General features: G+C 40.8%; 1 protein-coding gene across 2 annotated transcripts in view; it reads left to right on the top strand.

The window, feature by feature from the left end:
* Positions 1 to 5,228: 5,228 nt before the first annotated feature.
* The window catches only part of ZFAND3 (zinc finger AN1-type containing 3), a 319,318-nt gene continuing 306,350 nt past the window's right edge, over positions 5,229 to 18,196 (top strand). The window contains exon 1 of one of the 2 annotated variants that reach the window (XM_039856094.1): positions 5,229 to 5,531. In XM_039856094.1, the coding sequence (XP_039712028.1) occupies positions 5,461 to 5,531 (71 nt within the window). In that variant the 5' untranslated portion in view covers positions 5,229 to 5,460. The remainder of the gene's footprint in view (positions 5,532 to 18,196) is intronic. The other variant, XM_039856096.1, reaches the window with a different exon arrangement.

Here is an 18,196-nt window from a genome sequence, read left to right as displayed (position 1 = left end):
TGTGTTAATCGCCCCATTTATGTAACCACATGTAAATGAAAAGCCTGGAGGGCTATATACCAAACTGTTAACAAAGGATATCTCAGGGGGGTGATATTCAAGAGGACTTTTGCTTTCTCATTATTGGAATGTTTTTCCCTACAAAGGTCAAGTATTTCTGAGCAAAACAATGTTTCCATTCTTGAAAAGAAATTTAAAAGTCAGTAAAATCAAATTTCACACCAAGATGGGTGTGAGCAGCAGGGAAATCAGCAATTGCTTCATGAACATGAAAACACGGGACATGAAATGGCAGCATTTTCTCCTCTCCTCCCCTCTTTCCCATCTTACTCTTCATTAAATTTATTTTTACTTTCCTGAGAAGAGCTGGAGAGGCTATGCTTGGTTGCTCTTCTTTTCCCTTGGCTCTGAGAGTTTATCCATGCCAACTGGACCGTAAGTGACTAAAAGAATCAACTGCACATCAGAAAACTCCAGGGCCAGAAGGAACCCTAAAGAAGGTCTGGTTCAGAGACTTAACTCACCCTTCTCCTCCCCCAACTGCCTGCCCTTGGGAAAACCAACCCAATTGAGGGAAGAGAGTAGAAACCAGAATTCTTGCTCTGAGAACACGGTTTGAAAGCCACTCATCTAATCTCACATAATCATTTTGCAGAAAGGTCTCAGATTTTTTGCTCTTGGCCAATGGTACTACACATTCCTGAGTCCACACAGGTGACTTGGATTGTACCTTTTCTGGACTGACAGAGGCTGAGCAATGCCTGAATTAGGCAACAGGACAAGCTGTGACTGGGCAGAGTCTCTGTCCTACACAGGTGAGAGATGTCTCATTTTCTCTTTTTCTGGTAGCCCAAGAATCTATTTTTTAGGATTATTGAAATTGGCTCCTATTGTTCCCAGGGGTCCAGAGTGTTACAGAGTTCTCTGTTCCTAGTAGGTCAAGGGACACAAGAGGAAGAACCGGGGAAAATAACTCAGTAGCAAGGCAAGGAGTTCATAGAATTAGGGTTGGGATTAGGTTTGAAATCTAAGATTGAATTTTAGAGATAATATTAGGATTAAGATTAAGATTGAGGCTAGTGTTTGGATTGGACATTGGGGCTAATACCACATTAAGATTAACTATTATGATGAAAAGGTTTGAATTGGGAATTGGAGAGTGTTGTGGGGTAAAGGCTAGAATCAGAGTTGGAGGACCATTTTTCTCTCTAAAACCTCTTCCTTTTTGGTTATATCTTCCAGGGATAAGGTCTTTGAACTCAGTATTACCAAGAAAGCAGCCCCTGTCAGGCCTTGACCTTGAGTAACACCGTGCTCTTTCCCATACAACTCAAGTTGCTACTTCAAGAGCTCTGACTGCTGAAGCATTAATGTTATCTTTTACTAGACCCTACTGAACATGTACAGGGGGCTTTTTGGGCCAATGGTGACTGCAAACTACCCCCAAGAGTCACATCACAGGTTCATCTGGAATGTAATCCATGCTAGAAATAGTCAAAAGACAATTATTACAAAAGTACTTCTGCCAATTACCTCATACCTTGGTGCCCTAATTTGGAGATGCCCTGACATTTTGAGTTAGCTCTGAGTTTTCGGCCAACTAAGTGGGCATGTTATAGGAACTGGTTCAAGGGCTCTTCAGATAGAAACCTTGGGAACTAAAAGCGAAGAGTTAACTGGTTATGAACATCTTAAGAGGAAGCAGATGAATAGTGGGTCTCATTTCATACTACTACAGTATGATGAAAAATCTCACAGAGTTTCAGTCTTCTAGGGAAGTGGGTGGTGATGGAGACATTGCCCCAGGATAGTCTGATTAGGGTGCCAGCTCATATACGGGTCTCATATTGATTAACAAATGGTTGTGCTTTTTAATTTATTCAACAAGTGTTTATTGAATGCTGTACCAAATGTGCCCAAATGTACCATTGTGTATATAGCAGTGAACAAAACAGACATGATATTTGGAGAGGAGACACACAAATAAATATTTAATTTAAACTGTGATAGGTATTACAAAAGAAAAGAATGCAACAGTAGATAAACATGGGCCAACATAATTTTAATTCGGGTTGGGGGCATCAAGTTTATAAATGAAGGCTTCTTTGAGGAAGTGCCATTTAAATTTAGGCCTGAAATAGTTTAAGTAGGAATTAAGTTAGGAAATTCTTGAACGTGTCCATTATTCTCTATGCTTTTGAATTTCAGCCTGCAATTTATTCCTTATTTGGTGGTAGACATCTTTTGGAATCTTTGCCAAGAATATAACTGAACTTTGAGGACTACAGGCCACAAGGATGAGCCTCTGGCAGCCATGTTTGCATTACAAAACAAAGAGCCTTGACAACATACTGCTCAATTGGCTAAAGGCGACTGTATCAAGAACAGACAACCTGATATAAGTTAGACCAATAAGGTTTTCTCCTGGGAATTAAGATTCATAGATACAAATTAATTTCTTCTGGTTCTTGAAATGAGGCTAGGTAAGCTTGGATAGTCATATTCTTCTATGTTTCCAGAGAAGCAGTGAAGGCAGGTCTCTAGAAAAGAATAAAACAGTTCTGTAGAGAGAAGTAGAGATGGAAGAATGTTTGACTACAGAGAAAAAGAGATAATGAAGGAATAGCTACTTGGCTTCCTGTTGATATTTTAGATTCTTGTTCCAGTCCTTCATGAGATCTTGTTGCTCTCTGTGCCCTTGGGTTCTCTTAAATTATTTCCTTCAATAATTTTTTTTTTTGGCATGGAGAAGTTTCAGTGGGTTTCTGCTACTTGCAGACAAAAGAGCCTTAATTAAGAGTGGCTTTTATCAGATTTACTCTTCTGCTCAACAAACATGGTTTGAGTTTGCTTCAGTTCAATCCCAGAGAGATTCGTGGACCACACAAGTCCACAGAGAATGCATAAATGGAATGGTATAGGAACAAAATAGCATTTGGTAATAAAATTCATCTAGGTAATACCCTCTGAGGCTCTGGTATCCCCAAGTTGGAGGTACACAGCATTTATTTCCAAGAGGCAGTCCTTTTGGAGCTAGATTTTGTGAGAAGAGACAAACATGTAAATTTCCTGGTCCTATAATGGAGATTACATGGACAGAGGAAGGAGGGACCAATTCTCCCTTGTCAGTCTGTAAGGCACTGAAGGGGTAACATGTGCCTGAAGTAGGAGTGTGCTGGGCAAGAGAGAGAAAGGGCAGTTGGGGCAGAGGGGAATAGGAGGGACAAAGCGTTAGGAAATACTGGATACTCCATAAATGCTTGCTTATTTGAATAAAGGGCATACAGACAGGTAGGTAGGCAAGCAGTTTGTAAGATAACAAATGATCATGTTTTATGTGTAAGTTTCCTTTTGGTTTTAGGGCTTCCTTTTTCATAGATAAAAGAAAATCATCAAAATGTTCACTTCATCTCAGTTTGCTAAACTCATAGGCTAAGTCTTCCATGAATGTGGCAATTTTATGTCAGTTTAAGTGAAGACTGAAGATTTAAGGGCAACTGAGTCTAATGAGGGCTAGGTGTGCTGTATAGCTTCATCCATTCTATGGACTTTTGACAAATATTTATCGAAGGTTTGTAAAAATCCAAAGTTAAAACTAAATAAATGTTACACAAAATAAATCAGCATTCACATTTCGGGGTGATTTGGCTTAAAATGGCTTGATTTTTGCAATTGTTGTCTTCGCCATCAACAGTATCTTTAGGACGATAAGCTAAATGTGATTCCTGCTCTTTAGAGGCCAAAAGAAGTGACATCAACGTTAACAAGTCCACAGAACATGCACACACAGAATGGTATATACAGAAATAAAATAACATTAATCTAGGTAATACCCTCTGGTGTTCCCACCAGGTGGGAGTACACAGCAGCTCTTTCTAAGAGCCAGGAAGCTTTCCTGGAAGTATCAGGAACTGAGAAGTTCACCCACAAGGGCCTCATCTGCCGGTCAACTCTCCAGGAGGTCCGGTGGAAGTTCCCTCCGTGTTGAAATTAGTCACCAACAATAGGCTGCTCACGTTTGGCTGGAGTTCAGAATTACTTCAGAATCCAAGACAAGGGGCTCTAAAGGGCTCATTTTTTAGTGGTTCAAACTTCTTTGGTCACTTATTAATTTCCATCACTGATCGGTCATAGCTTCCCTTCAAAAACCAAACAAGTCCACTCTCGGAGACAGGTTCTCCTAGCCTAGGCATAGAGAGTGGACTTGTGTCTCTGAGGCTGGGGGCACCAGTAGGGGAAGAGGGGCACCGACACTACTTTCAGCCCTTCACCCTTCCTGGGACATTCCCCAGAAGTTCAGTACTGCCACGAGAAGACCAGTTCCTCGGGTGGAACTGAAAGAGTGGGTCGGGTATGGCGGGACTGTGAAGAGACATTTCTAAGGGGTTGGCAGTTCGTGGACAAATGCTCCCTGGTATCACCCACGACCCACAGTTGCCAGTTCAGGGAGCTCTGCCGTAGCTGAAAGACTCCAGTAGTCAAGGGACCAAGACTCACTTCCGGATTTAGAAGTGCTTCCTCTAAGGCCCTCCCCGTACCCTGTTACCGGGTCTCCGGGCGCATGCGCTGCGCTCGGCCGCCGCTCTGGGACTGGCCCAACTTACCCTAAACAACTAATCTGCTCCACCCCCTCCCGCTTGGGGCATACCATTCACACTTGGGGGGAGGCAACGCGCCCGAGTACTCAGAAGTCCGCCCCCCTTCTTCAGACGGGGCAGGGGAGATAAGTTTTTTTCAGATTTTAAAAGTTCCAAAAATATGAAAGCCTCAGAGGCCTGTGCCGAGTGATAGCCCGCCGCTCTTGGTTTGCTCACAGCCCCATCCTCTTCCTTTCAGGCGCTGAACAAAGTGGCACGCCCGGATCCCAGCTGATCAGCTGCTGGGCTTTGGCGGTGGCTCCCTGGCTCCCCCGGGCGAGACCATTGTGACTCCTTGGGAGGGGTGTGTGAGGAGGGGAGGGGGCGGAGCGGCCATTGTCCGGTCAGAGCAGCCGCCGGGGGAGGGGAGGGCGAGCGGGGCCTGGGGCTTCACTGCGGCCGCTGCTACGCCAGAGCTGGCGGGGACCTCAGGTCCTTCCCAGCGCCGCCGCACGGGACATCGCTCTGGCTGGGAGCGGCGGTGGGAGCTGCCGAGGGTGCCGGTCTTCCCTCCTCCCCTGCGGTCCTCGGTTAACCCTCACGCCCCTCCTCCTCAGCTCCCCTCCCTCTTCTCCGCGCCTCCCCCGGCCCCCCCGTCTCCGCCGGCCGAGTGGTGCGGCCCGCCTCCAGCTGACCGGCCTGGAATCCCGGCTCGGAGCCCCGGACTCGCGCCCGCCCGCGCGCCCGCTCCCTCCCCCTTCCCCCGCCCCGAGCCCCCTGCCGTCGCCGCCGCCGCCGCCGCCGCCTCCTTCGAGCGGGGCCCAGGCCCAGCCGCCGCCACCGCTGTCGCCGCCGAGCTCCGCTGCCGCCGCCGCCGAGCACCATGGGAGACGCCGGGAGCGAGCGCAGCAAAGCGCCCAGCCTGCCTCCTCGCTGTCCCTGCGGCTTCTGGGGGTAAGTGCCCGACCGGGGGGGGCGGGGGTCGGGGGCGCGGGCGCCGGGGCTGTCTGGGCAGGCCTCGGGGCCCGGGGCCTGAACCCTGGGGGCTGTGGGCCCAAGCCGGGCCTACAGAGTGGGGGCAGGGGCCGAGTCCCAGGGAGGGGCGTTGGGTGAGGGATGGGGGTGGGCAGAGGAGGCCCTGCCCAGGGTGCGCTGCCACCCTTTGGGACTCGCTTGCCCAAGGCTCGGGCCAGCCTGGGCCACTCGGGCCACCGGTGAGGGGGGCAGGGCAGCGAGTAGGGTTGAGGGGGTGGCGTTGGCACCTCCGGTGGAGCTGGGGTGCCCCCTTTCCTTGGCATGTGAAGGCCAGCCCTTCATCCCCGACCCCTTGGTATGAGTTGATGCCCAGGCACCGCGAGGGTATTTCCTCTGACTTTTTCACCTCCCCTCCTCCCTGTCCCCCAGAGACTTGCATCATCACTTCCTAAATTATATCCTAGTGCCCCATTTGCTTTTAGGAAGCTGTTCACACGTCACTTATTTTTAGAAATCGAGCCCAGAATCTAGGTGGGGGTAAAGTTATAAGACTGTTGAGGTATCATCTTTATTTAAAACATGTTTGCGAAGATCTGTAAAATTTCCTTGTTCAAAGAAAAATCTCAAGTCAGCCTGGCTTGGGAACGTGAGAGCCAATTTGCTCAATTGGCTCAAATTCCCTTCTCTTTCAGGTTTTTGTTTTTTTTTTTAAATGATAAAATATTCACATTGGCTAGTCTATATTATTATTGGTCAATAATATTATATATTATTACTTGGCAATCTGTGTTAGACTAGAAAGATATGAGGTGGAAAATCAACTTTCATAGTTGAGATTCTCCTTAGAACACTAAGTTTCATAGATTGTCACCTCTCTTACCTAACAGGTGCCTTCATCTTAAACTTTATAACTCTAGCTCTATTGTAAGGAAACTAGAGACTTTGAAGGCCAACTTTGTGATTGAGACCTTTTTTCTTTTTGTTTTATTTTCCAAAGGCTTGATATATTTGGAATTGCATAGAGGCAGTAAGGAAATGATTATTTCTGATGAAGATATCTTGGGAAGATGTATTGAAGTATTTTATCTTTGCTATGTTTCAGGTAGATCTTAGGAATGGTTAAGGTGGAGATTAAGGCTATGATTTTGGGAGTGCCAGAGAAAGATTAGAAAGTGGATCTTAATGTAGCTTTCTGTGGAATTCTTCAAATTCAAGGGTTATGACAAAAAAATAGGGTCTCATTTTCTCATCTTTCTGCCTTTATCAAAAATTTTCTGGTGGAAAGACAGTAAAAAAATAAGTTGAGCATTACTAAAAGTTCTGAAGATGTCAAAATATCTTAGATTTTATAATCTTTTCTTCTTTTTGATTTGAAAATAATACTTGGTGTTTACTACCAAGTGCTATCTTGGACAATCTGATTCCCACAGGAATCTTACGAAGTAGGAACTATTATCTCTTTATAGGTGGGGGAACTGAGGATTAGAGAGTGTGGATAACTTGCCTCTTACATACAGGGAGTTTAGGGTGGAGCTGGTGAGCTCTTCACAGTGCTTAGTACCATCTTGTTTATGACATCAGTCTCTAGCCCTGGAAAAATCTGGTGTCACAAGCCTCAGATTGTAACTCATTATAAGAAAACATGTGGCTCTAAGAAAGTAACTGCCAGTGGTAGCTAATGCCCGGGATGTAGCAGAGGTCTATTTCCTAGCAACGTGTCCTTGGGACCATTATCATGAGTGGAACCCTTTGTTGAAAGATATATCAAGACTCAAACTAAGGAATTGGAATAGCCTTTTACCTTTAGTCAGTGGAGTTCTCTAAGTAATGCCAAGAGAATTTTTGGCAGTAACAGGCAGAGAGGGATAGTTTCACTGATGCCATACTTGACCTATAAGCAACCAGGACTACTTTTTTGATACTTTTATTCTGGCACTTTTTATGAATTGCAATTTGCCTAACAGGAGTAGTGACCACAAAACTTAATATTTTTTATGGTGAAAAGTGTTCTTTTTAATGTGTAATGTTTTAGCTTTTCCTAAAGATATTTGTAGGCACATGTGTAGTTTGCATTTTATACCAAATTATAATGAAATTGCTGCCTAGTTTCTATCATATCATCACTGACTTTGAATATGTTTCTTTTATTGCATGGGTGACATATTATGTTCACTGAGTAAACGTAGAGTATATTCAAATATTTGAGTGCCTCTGATATAACGGTGGACAAAGGGGCACTTGGCCCCATCCTCTGGGAGCAGGGGACATAGAGAAGTAGACTGACAGTTACAATAAAGTGTCTTACGATTGGTATAGGGTATGATGGGAGGAGCACCTATCCTGGAGATGATGTGGAGGTAAAGGAAGGTAGTTTGGAGGAAGTGACAGCAGCCTAGACCTGCAAGAGAGAATGGAAATAGGGAGAAGAGTGTTTCTTTCAGGCAGGTGAAGGCGTGGATGTGAGAGAGAGTATTACACATTTGAGGAACTGAAAGTTCACTGGGGTCAATTTGTAGACTGTGAAGGAGTATCACCTAGAGCTGAAGCTTAGATGGTGAGATCAGTTGTTGATGCGAGGCCCTATAGGTAACGCTTGGGACTTTGGACTTTTATACTGAATGCTTTTATCCTGGGGAGCTATTGAAGAACCTTGAGTGGGCAGTGATATGATTTTTTTTTTAACGTGAAAGATTATTGGATCACCTTGAGAGTGGTCTAGGTGCATGGGTATGATTTTGTGTGTTTGTATGAATATGGTATATGTATGTGGGGTGTTGCCAGAGGTATGGAAAACTTGTCAGGAGTGATGCGGGCCAGTGATGATAGTGGTCAGGGAGAATTAAGAGAAATAGATGCGAAAGCCATTAAAGAGAGGTATCTTTTGCCTTTTCCCTTCATGAAAATGAAGGTGAGTCTAAAACCTTTAGTCAGCATTGCACTCTGGAAGCTGTCAGTCTATAAAGTCAGCTAGCAGGGCCCACACCCAGCCCTTTGCAGAGGAGCCGCTCATCAAAATATTCTGGCACCAGTAGACTACAGGCATTTCCTTTAGGATTGCTTTTCTCTCCAGTGACTTAGGCTGCAGGATTTGCTATCCATCATTGTCCAGTCAGTATACCAATCAGTGGGGTTTGGTTAAATAGGAGAGCTTTTAGGTCTTTCCTATGGGAATGCAGCAAGAAAGAATGCCAAGAGAGGCGTAAACTTAAATGTGTTGGTGCTTAGAATACATAGTCTCTAGTTCTCTCCCTCTTGATTTATATTGTGTAATTGTGTGCAGGTAATTAAGTTACCATTTTATAGAGAGATCATCTCTCCATTGGGAAACTTTGCTACCTTGAAAGTTGTTGAAGATTGACCTGTTATAAAACTTGGAAGTAGTTTGTATAATACACACAATGTTTTTAGGGTTAAACAGTTTTTTCCCCCCCGTGAGATAGGAACTTAAAACTTTCAGTGAGATATGAGCATTTTCTTGGCTTATTTTAGGCAATCAGTCAGTAATCGTGCAAAATACATATTAATTTATAGTTGTCAAATCTGAAATTAAAGTCAGTTAGTACATTTTCTTTAGTTGAAATGCATACATACACAGCACTTTTAAACTATACAGATATAAGTGGTATTAAGCTACATTTTAAATTGTTAACACATTTAAAATGTACTGAGGCACATAGATTTTTCAGATATTTTCAAAAGTCGTTTAAAGAGTAGACCTAGAATATTATAAAAAGACTAAGATAATAAGAATATACTGAGCATAATATAGGATAATAGAAAGGGTAATTAGGTAGATGGGGAAAGATGGACTTTTTTCCCTCATTTTACTCATTGAGTGCAATTACTATTGATATTCTGCTTTTACAATTGGGAAAAAAATCCCTATTGCAATGTAATATGAAAACTTTGAGAATTACTTTCATAGATAAGTTTAGGGTAGACATAAAAATTCAGTCTGGTATTTGGGAATAATAGAGTATTTAAATATGGGATTTATTGGGTAAACTATTGTTTTGATAAAAAAAGCTTTCTAATGAATGATGTCATAAATATTACACAGGTACATTTTCTTTAGGGAAGTAGATTTTATTGTTAATTCATTTTTGTGATCTGTTGAAGCATTTTACTTAACTAGATCTGCTAGATAATAGGTGTATTTTAAATAAAGTGTATTAAATTTTACTGATCTCTGGGGTTACACAGAGATCAAGAGTAATCTCACAAAATAAATTCCATTCTTGAAATGGTTACTAGTAGAAAGTTGGTTGAACATATAACATGATTTGTTTTATTTCATTTTACTTTTGACAATCACAAGATAACTGCTAGTTAGCTTAAATAGAATCTCTGTATATATATTCTCTCCCTCCCTCCCTTCCTTTTTCTGAGCTCAGTCTTTAGGAATTGATGTAGATCCCTGTTTCTGTCACTTTGTGAGTCATCTGGCTAGTGTTCTTGGCTCCTTAGCATGTGTGGCCCTCACACTCTTTATGATTCTTCAGTCTGTCTCCCAATTGGAACATGTTGCCACACTTCAACCAGCTTAACCTGGGCTTTCAAGTTCATGTGAGTACAGAATGAATCACTGGTTAATCAGTAGAATGTTCACTCCAGTGATGTCACTAATTATCCCTTGATTATAAAATCCCCTTAAACATTCTCTTAAAAACAAAACAACTTGTTTGGGCAGTTTTTTTTTGCATCTTTGATTATTACATGCACCTGAAGATGCAACATGATTTAAATGAAATATTCACTGTCACTACATTTACTACTTGCCCTGTTTTTGAGATTACATTTGTGGGGTCCAGAAAATATGAAATGTGCCCCTTTTATGTGATAGAACACAGAGAGACAATTTTTAAAAAAGAAAACATGGTCTTTGTTTATGTTGATTTGAGGCAATATATTTTTAGAGTTAAATTCAATTAACATGTAGGTATGGGTCTTCCAGTATTATCCTCTTCTATGTATTCACCCTTCTGCTCTCCAAAAAAGAGGTGAACCCAGTATTTTAAGTTGTACTGAAAAGTTTTGACTAAAAATCTTTATAATCTTTAATAGTATTAAAGTCAACATTGTTTTTCACAAATTAATCTTTTCCTAGCTGGAAAAATCAGAGGGCTAAGAATTCTTCGAAATGAGTAAAGTCCTTAAAAAAAACTCCAGTGTATTAACTTTTACTGAGAACAGAATGAGAACTAATATAATTTGGATTTTTATAAGTTCTTAAGGATGTTGTGTCTGTATAAAATTTGATGCAAAATTTTGAAATCCTACAATCATAGACCCAGATTGAAGTTAAAATTTCTTTTTGAAGATAAGTTTGGTATCTCAACAAAGCCACATATAGGAGATGACTGGTCACAACCCAACACTTGTGTAATTTTAATGAAACACTTAAAATATCATCTAGAATCAGAGAAAGGTGGAGTGTAGTGGAATATCCAGCAGCAGTGGGCAAAACCAAACTGACCTGTGACGCATCAGGCTGATGGAATGGCACAAGATGAATGAAAATGAAATGTCATCCTTGAGGCCAGGAACAGAGCTGCAAACAGTGCTGGACATTTGAGGTTGTGGCTGTACCTGTTAACCAAAAGAAGGAAGAATGCATTAGGAAGAAGATGGCAGTCCTGGTTACTGCATCTGTTCATTCAGCTCTACCAGATGTCCTGTATAGTAGACAGGTGTGGTTTTGTATTATGCAGTAGACTGTTCTGGGAGGGGTCATTGATGCAGCTTGCTACCACTTTGGCCTTGCGGGAGAGGAGCGGGTAGATCACACCACATCATTTTTGTATTTCTAGTTTGCGGACAGCCTCATTGCTGCCTCATCATTAATGACCTGGCAAACAGGTTGGTGATGATGTCCTTGGGACCTTTTGGAGAGTGCCTTTTCTCATTTCTTTCTGCTGAAGTGCAGTGGTGTATAATAAAAGCTGTTGATGTCTTAGCTACTTCGTGTTGAAGTGCGTTTATATAAAATAATCACTCTCAGCCACACTTCCTGGAAGAAGTATCTGACCATTCAAATGTGCCACAAATACTCTTTCCACAGTCCATTTTCTATTACATGCTTGCATTGGTAGCATTCCTGAACACTATATGAGGAGATGTCTGTAGCTTTATGGTACTTAAGTAGAAGAGTAGGGGCAAGAATTTGGAAACCACAGATTGGGTGGAGGGCTTTGCTGAACATGTCTTTGTGTTCAAAGTCTCTACCTATTTCAGATCATCATTTTTCAGTTTTCAACCATTTCTAGAGAGCTTTATATGGATAGATGTGTTGGCAAAGTTATCTTCTTAAAGGATTTTTTTTTTACATAATGTATGAGGCACAAAGTAGATTGAATAATAGTCATCTTAAACTGGCCAGGAGTGTATTAATCAGCAAGAAATAATAAAATAAGCTGTGGTGGGAGGTGGTATATTTTAGTGTGAGTTGTTTCTACATTTATGTTTTCTTGGTTTCTATCCTAGGGAGGCATGGATGGTATTCTTTATTATCTTCTTCAGATGCCACTGAAATCCAGAAAACCAGGTTTTTCAGGTCTCTTTGCATATGGGGTATATAAAATTTCCACAGTGAACGACTTTATACAGTTTTAGTTTTCCTTCCCCTTTTAATATAACACAAAGCTGTGCTACTCATCTTTTAAAATAAAGTAGTGTTCTTAGATGTTGATCCACAAAAATGCTTGCTTAGGAGAACTTAAGTTTTATTCTTGTGATGTGGGACATGGGGGACATGCTTATATAATCTCTGAGGCTTGTATTCCCTGTTTCTGTGATAGGTCACTGTTAATTAGCTCTGCCTGTTATCCATGTTGTTCCCTCCCCTGCCTACTGTGCACCGTAGCACTTTTAAGATGTGTTCAAATCATGCATTTTATTTGCAAAGCCTGTTTTTTTTTCCTTAGTGCATATTGGGCAGGATCTAATCAAGGAACAGTTGCTGAGACTTAAGTGATAAAGATATAATCTCAGGTGAAAGTGTGGAGGATTGCCTAGTGTATACTAGAGTCTCTTTAGGGGTTTGTATTCTCAATACTATCAGTATGGATTAATTTAGAAAATGATAGCCATAGTAAAACCTGTTCTGTGTCAGTATATATCCCTAAAAACTGCATTTTCTTACCCTTAGTTTTGAACTATCCAGTGAGTGGAGAGTCTAATCCCATAGTTGAAAGCTCCCATAGGTTTACTTGAATAATTTTCATTGTAGATAGATACTTACATCGTGTGTATTTTTGGTTGGAGCGAGGGACAGGAAGAATGGACTGTGTTGGTTTTTTGTTTAAACTTGGGTGCAGAAAAGTCACTGGACATACCTGTATCAGACACCAGATTTGGAGGTGAGTTGGAAGAGTAAGGACACAGGGTAGTCAAGGGGAAGACTGGAGTGTGAGGGGGATGGGGAAATGTGGATGGAAGTGGGGTAGTAATTAGGAATGAAAATGCTTTGTTGTTACCAGATTCTAGTCAAAATATGAGAGGTGGCCACATCTGTAACAGCTGGTGAAACTAATGTGAATGGGTGGTGGGTGAGATGTAAGTTGCACATCCCCCCCGGGGTCTTACAGAGAAGTGTTAAAGATCACAGGATGAGAGCTGTGGTGCGATTACAAACTAAAGTTTAGTGGAAATATTAGCATCTTTCAGCAAAACTGGTGTTCCATTTGTTAGAAACCCATGGACTCTTTCTTCTCCTAAGCCCAAAGGCACCTTCTCAGCCAGCTAATGGATGATGCTTCATGGCGTCTCTTTGTAGTAGGCCATGGAGACTCAATCTACCTTCCTTTCTTTATTAGAATTGCCACAACCAGCTCTATTCTGTGTGACTGATTTTTCTTCTCTCTTTTTAACACCCATCTTCTGCTTTACTTGCTGTTCTTGGAAAAACACTCTCATAAGCCCTTCCCTTTGAAAAGATTTTGCAACTAACGAATATGGGGGAGGTTACATTAAGTCTTGAATAATTTAATAGTAGTACTGCCTGGGGAATAAGTTCTTTCTCATCAAACCCAGGGTCTTCCAAAACACCTCCAAAGACAAAGGGCATACTGATCTCCAGAAACCATGCTCAGTGAGTAGGCATGGGCTTTGGAATCAAAGTTCTGGGTTTAAAACCTGACTTTATAACTTTCTGCTTGACTTTAAGCAGCTTACCTCTTTACCTTTAAAAAAGAGTATCTTAGAGTTACTTCGAGGTTTAGTGAGCTCTAATGTCTGTCAAGCCTTTGGCACAGCCCTTAACCATGGTAATTACATTTATTGAGGGCTAACTTCTCAGCCTTGAGTGAAAGAGCATTGATAGTAGATTAATAGATGCAGAATTATCTTGCCTCAACTGGACAATTTGCCTGTATGGTAATCTCCATACCAGTGCCACCTAGTAGTTAGTCATCAACTAACCAGCTTGGCCATTTTCCAGAGCCAGTTCCTTGTTCAGCACTCTTGTGTGTGTCTTGAGCTCTGCTAGGAATGATATACCTTGCTCTGGCTTCTTTCCTGTGAGAAAGCTCACAGTCTGGAAAGGGAGGCAAACCAATAAACTGGCAAAACACCATGAGGAAAGCACTATGGGAGATCACTGACAGGACATCTTACTGAGACTAGGAGTGGAAGATGGCCAGGAGGGTTTCTCTGAGGAGATGGTGCTTAAGCTGTATATGAAAGGTGAGCAGGAATTAACTATGTGAAGATGGTGAGGAAGGGCTTTTCAGCTTGGGGAATACCTTGTGCAAAGGCAGAGAGGAGTGAAAGCATGCTGAATTCAGAGAATTGCAAATCCAACTCAGTATGTTAGCTGCAGTGTATGGCAGGAGGCAAGATGAAGCTGGGGAGATGAACAGGGACCAATTATGAATATGATTGTGCGCTACTGAGTTTGGGTTTTTTCCTTGGAAGCAGTTGGGACCACTTAAGGATTTTAAGCATGGTTGACTGATGTCTATGTTTCAAAAACAACATGTTCCAGTAGTGTGGAGGAGAATTGGAGGGTATAATACAACATGAAGCAGAATCCAGTTAGAGCATTTAAACTTTTTGGGCCATAGTTCCCTTTGCAGTTTAATGAAGCCTATGGACTGACCCTTTTTCAGAATAAGGCATAATGTAAAAATGCTTATGATTACAAAGGAAACCAGGTAGATCTGAATACACTCTATCCATGGACTCTGAGGTCTGTGGACCCTACATAAAGTAACTGCGAGTGAGTGCTGTAATAAGAGAGCAGAGAACGAATGTAGGCTGAAACCTGGGTATTTTAGTCCACTTGGGCTGCTATAACAAAATAGACTAAGTGGCTTATGAACAACAAATTTAGTTCTCACAGTAATGGAAGCCTGGAAGTCCAAGGTATGGCACTAGCTGATTCGATGTCTGCTGAGAGCCACCTTCTTCATTGATGCTGTCTTCTCACTGTAATTTCACATGATGGAAGGGATAAGGGACCTCTCTCTAGCCTCTTTTATAAGAGCACTAATCCCATTCATGAGGGCAGAACCCGCATGATCTAATTATCTCACAAAGGCCTATCTTCAAACACCATCACACTGGACATCAAGATTCAATATATGAATTTTGGGGGGACACAAACATTTCGGTCCATAGCACTGGGGCAGTGAGGACTGAAGATGAGGGCTTCAGTATAAGAGCAGAGACAGAATGGATGCAGGGATGGGGTGGGGAGGTGGAAAGGAGAAGAGAGGCAGCAAAAATTCTGACATGGGCAACTGGGTGAAAGATGGTGTCAGTCACATATGGTGAGTATAGCAGTTCTACTTAGCAACTGGTTAGATTTTGAAAGGCCGTTTGTGAATCTGTTTATTCCTAAGTCCAGAGTGAAATTGTAGAAGCAATCACTAATGCCATCTGTCAGTGGTGTGGAGAGTTTTGTTTGGTAGAAGAGAATTTATACTTTGGAAGTTCTTAAGTTGAAGTGATTCTGTCTAGAAGATGAGTGGGTTGTGGAGAAGAGATGATAAATTTTAGACAGATTGGGTATATTTTTTGGTCAATTCTATTGCATGTCAATGTACTTTTATATCATATCCTTTTTAATTTAAACTTTTTATTGAAGTATTGCATAATGGAAAATGCATAAATCTTAAGAGTATCAAAATGAATGTTCATAAAGTGAAGATACCAGTGTAACCAGCACCTGTATCAAGAAATAGCATTCCCAGCCCCCAAGAAACCCTCTTTCTATCTTCTTCCTGTCACTGCCCTCCTCCTCAAGGATAATAACTGTCATGACTCCTAATCCATATAGTTTACCTTATATTTTTTTCTTCTTAGATCTTTTTTCCACTTTTTTATTGAGGCCTAACTTAGTTTACTGCACATATTTCAAGTGTTTATTTTGGTGAATTAAAAACTATTTTATCTTTTAGAGCAGTACTAGGTTTTACAGCAAAATTGAACAGGAAGTATGGAGAGTTCCCTTATATTCCTGTCCCACATATGCACAGCTTCCCTTACTATCAACATCCCCTACCAGAATGGTTCATTTGTTACTGTTAATGAACCCACATTGACACATCATCATCACTCAGAGTCCATAGTTTACATTAGGGTTCACTCTTGGTATCGTACATTCTATGGGTTTTGACAAATGTATAATGATATGTATCTACCATTGTAGTATACAGAGTGAATTCAGTGTCCTAAATATTCTCTGTGTTATGCCTGTTCATATCCCTACCGCCCAGCAATCATTGATTTATTTTACTGTCTCCATAGTTTTGCTTTTTTCAGAATGTCTTATGGTTTGAATTATACAGTATGTAGCCTTTTCAGGTTGGCTTATTTCACTTTGTAATAGGCATGTAAGATCTCTCCATGCCTTTTCATGGCTTGATAGCTCATTTCATTTTAGTACTGCATGATGCTCCATTGTTTGGATTTATGACAGTTTATCAGTTCACCTACTGAAGGACATTTTGGTTGCTTCCAAGTTTTGGCAATTATGAATAAAGCTGTTATAAACATTCATGTGCAGGTTTTTCTGTGGACATAAGTTTTCAACTTGGTAAATACCAAGGAGTATGATTACTGGATTGTATAAGAGTGTGTTTAGTTTTGTAGGAAACTCCATACTTTTTTCCAAAGTGGCTGTACCATTTTGCATTCCCACCAGCAATGATTATGAGAGTTTTTGTTGCTCCACATTCCTCCCAGCGTTTGGGTTGCCATCGTTTTGGATTTTTGCCATTTTAGTAGGTGTGTGTAGTGATATTTTAATTTGCAATTAAATGATATATGATATTGAACATCTTTTCAAATGCTTATTTGCTATCTATACATCTTCTTTTGTGAAGTGTTTGTTCAGGTTTTTTGCCTATTTTTAAATCTCTTTTTTTATTGTGTTCTTCGTGTATTTTGGATAACAGTCCTTTGATTATCAGCTATGTCTTTGCAGATATTTTCTCCTAGTCTGTGGCTTGTCTTCTCATTCTCTTAAGTTTGATGAATTTTTGTGTACAACTTGATTTTTTTTTACATGTGTACACTTGTATAACTACCACCTACACAGATTGACATATAGTTAGTACATTTTCAGCACCCCTAACCTGTTGTGACCCCTATCACCGTAAATTAGTTTTGTTTTTTACCTTTTATGTAAATGGAGTCATGTAATATTTACTCTGTGTTTGGCTTTTTTTCCTCAGCACTACGGCTATGAGATTCATCTACATTTTTTTTTGTAGAGAGGTAATGATTTTCAATTGGTCTGTGGTATTATATTGTATGATAGCATAATTGATCCATTTTGCCTTTTAGAGTTTTTTGGTGTGGGGATATTATGAATTATGTTGCTATGAACATTCTTGCATGTGTCTTTTGGTGGACATAGCACTCATTTCTCTTAGGTACATACCTAGCGTTAGAATTGTTGGGTTATAAGATGTATATATACAGTTTAGATTTAGTAGATACTACAGTTTTTCTAAAGTGGTTGTATCAATTTACATTCCCACCACTGGTGTATGAGAGTTCTGGTTATTCCACATCTTTGTCAATACCTGATATTGACTGTCTCTTTCATCTTAGTTGTGTATAGGGTTATTGCATTGTGGTTTTAATTTGCAATTCTCTGATGACTAATGAAATTGAATACCTTTCTTGGCCATTTGACTAAACTTATTTGTGAGTTGCCTGTTGAAACCTTTTACTCATTTTTCTATTGGGTTGCTTGCTTTTTTCTTATATGTAGGAATTCTGTGTATATTCTGGATATGAGTTCTTTTTCAGATAGCATTGTAAATATACTTGTGTAGCTTTGTAATATCTTTTAAATCCTTTTTAAAAAATACTAAGAATGTATTCATATACTAAAACATTCAAAGAACAGAAATAAGTGGGTATACAGTAAAAGGGATGTCTCCCTCCTAAGTGGTACACTTAGTCCCACTTTCTAATGAAAATTGTGGTTAAGTTTCTTGAGTATCCCTCTAGAAGTTTCCTGTGTATACACTGCATTTACCCTTTTTTCTAATACAAATAGTAGCATACTACACACTAAACTGTACCTTGCTTTTTTTTTTAACTTAATTCTATTTTAGAGTCTTTCCAAACCAGCATATACATTTCTAGCTGCTGCTTTTAAATGACAGCACAGCATTCCAGTAAATGCA

The sequence above is a fragment of the Pteropus medius genome, unplaced genomic scaffold, assembly GCF_902729225.1.
Source record: "Pteropus medius unplaced genomic scaffold, Ma_sr-lr_union100, whole genome shotgun sequence".
Classification (NCBI taxonomy): domain Eukaryota; kingdom Metazoa; phylum Chordata; class Mammalia; order Chiroptera; family Pteropodidae; genus Pteropus; species Pteropus medius.
The sequence above is the reverse complement of the archived record's forward strand: the minus strand, read 5'-3'. Positions and strand labels throughout refer to the sequence as shown.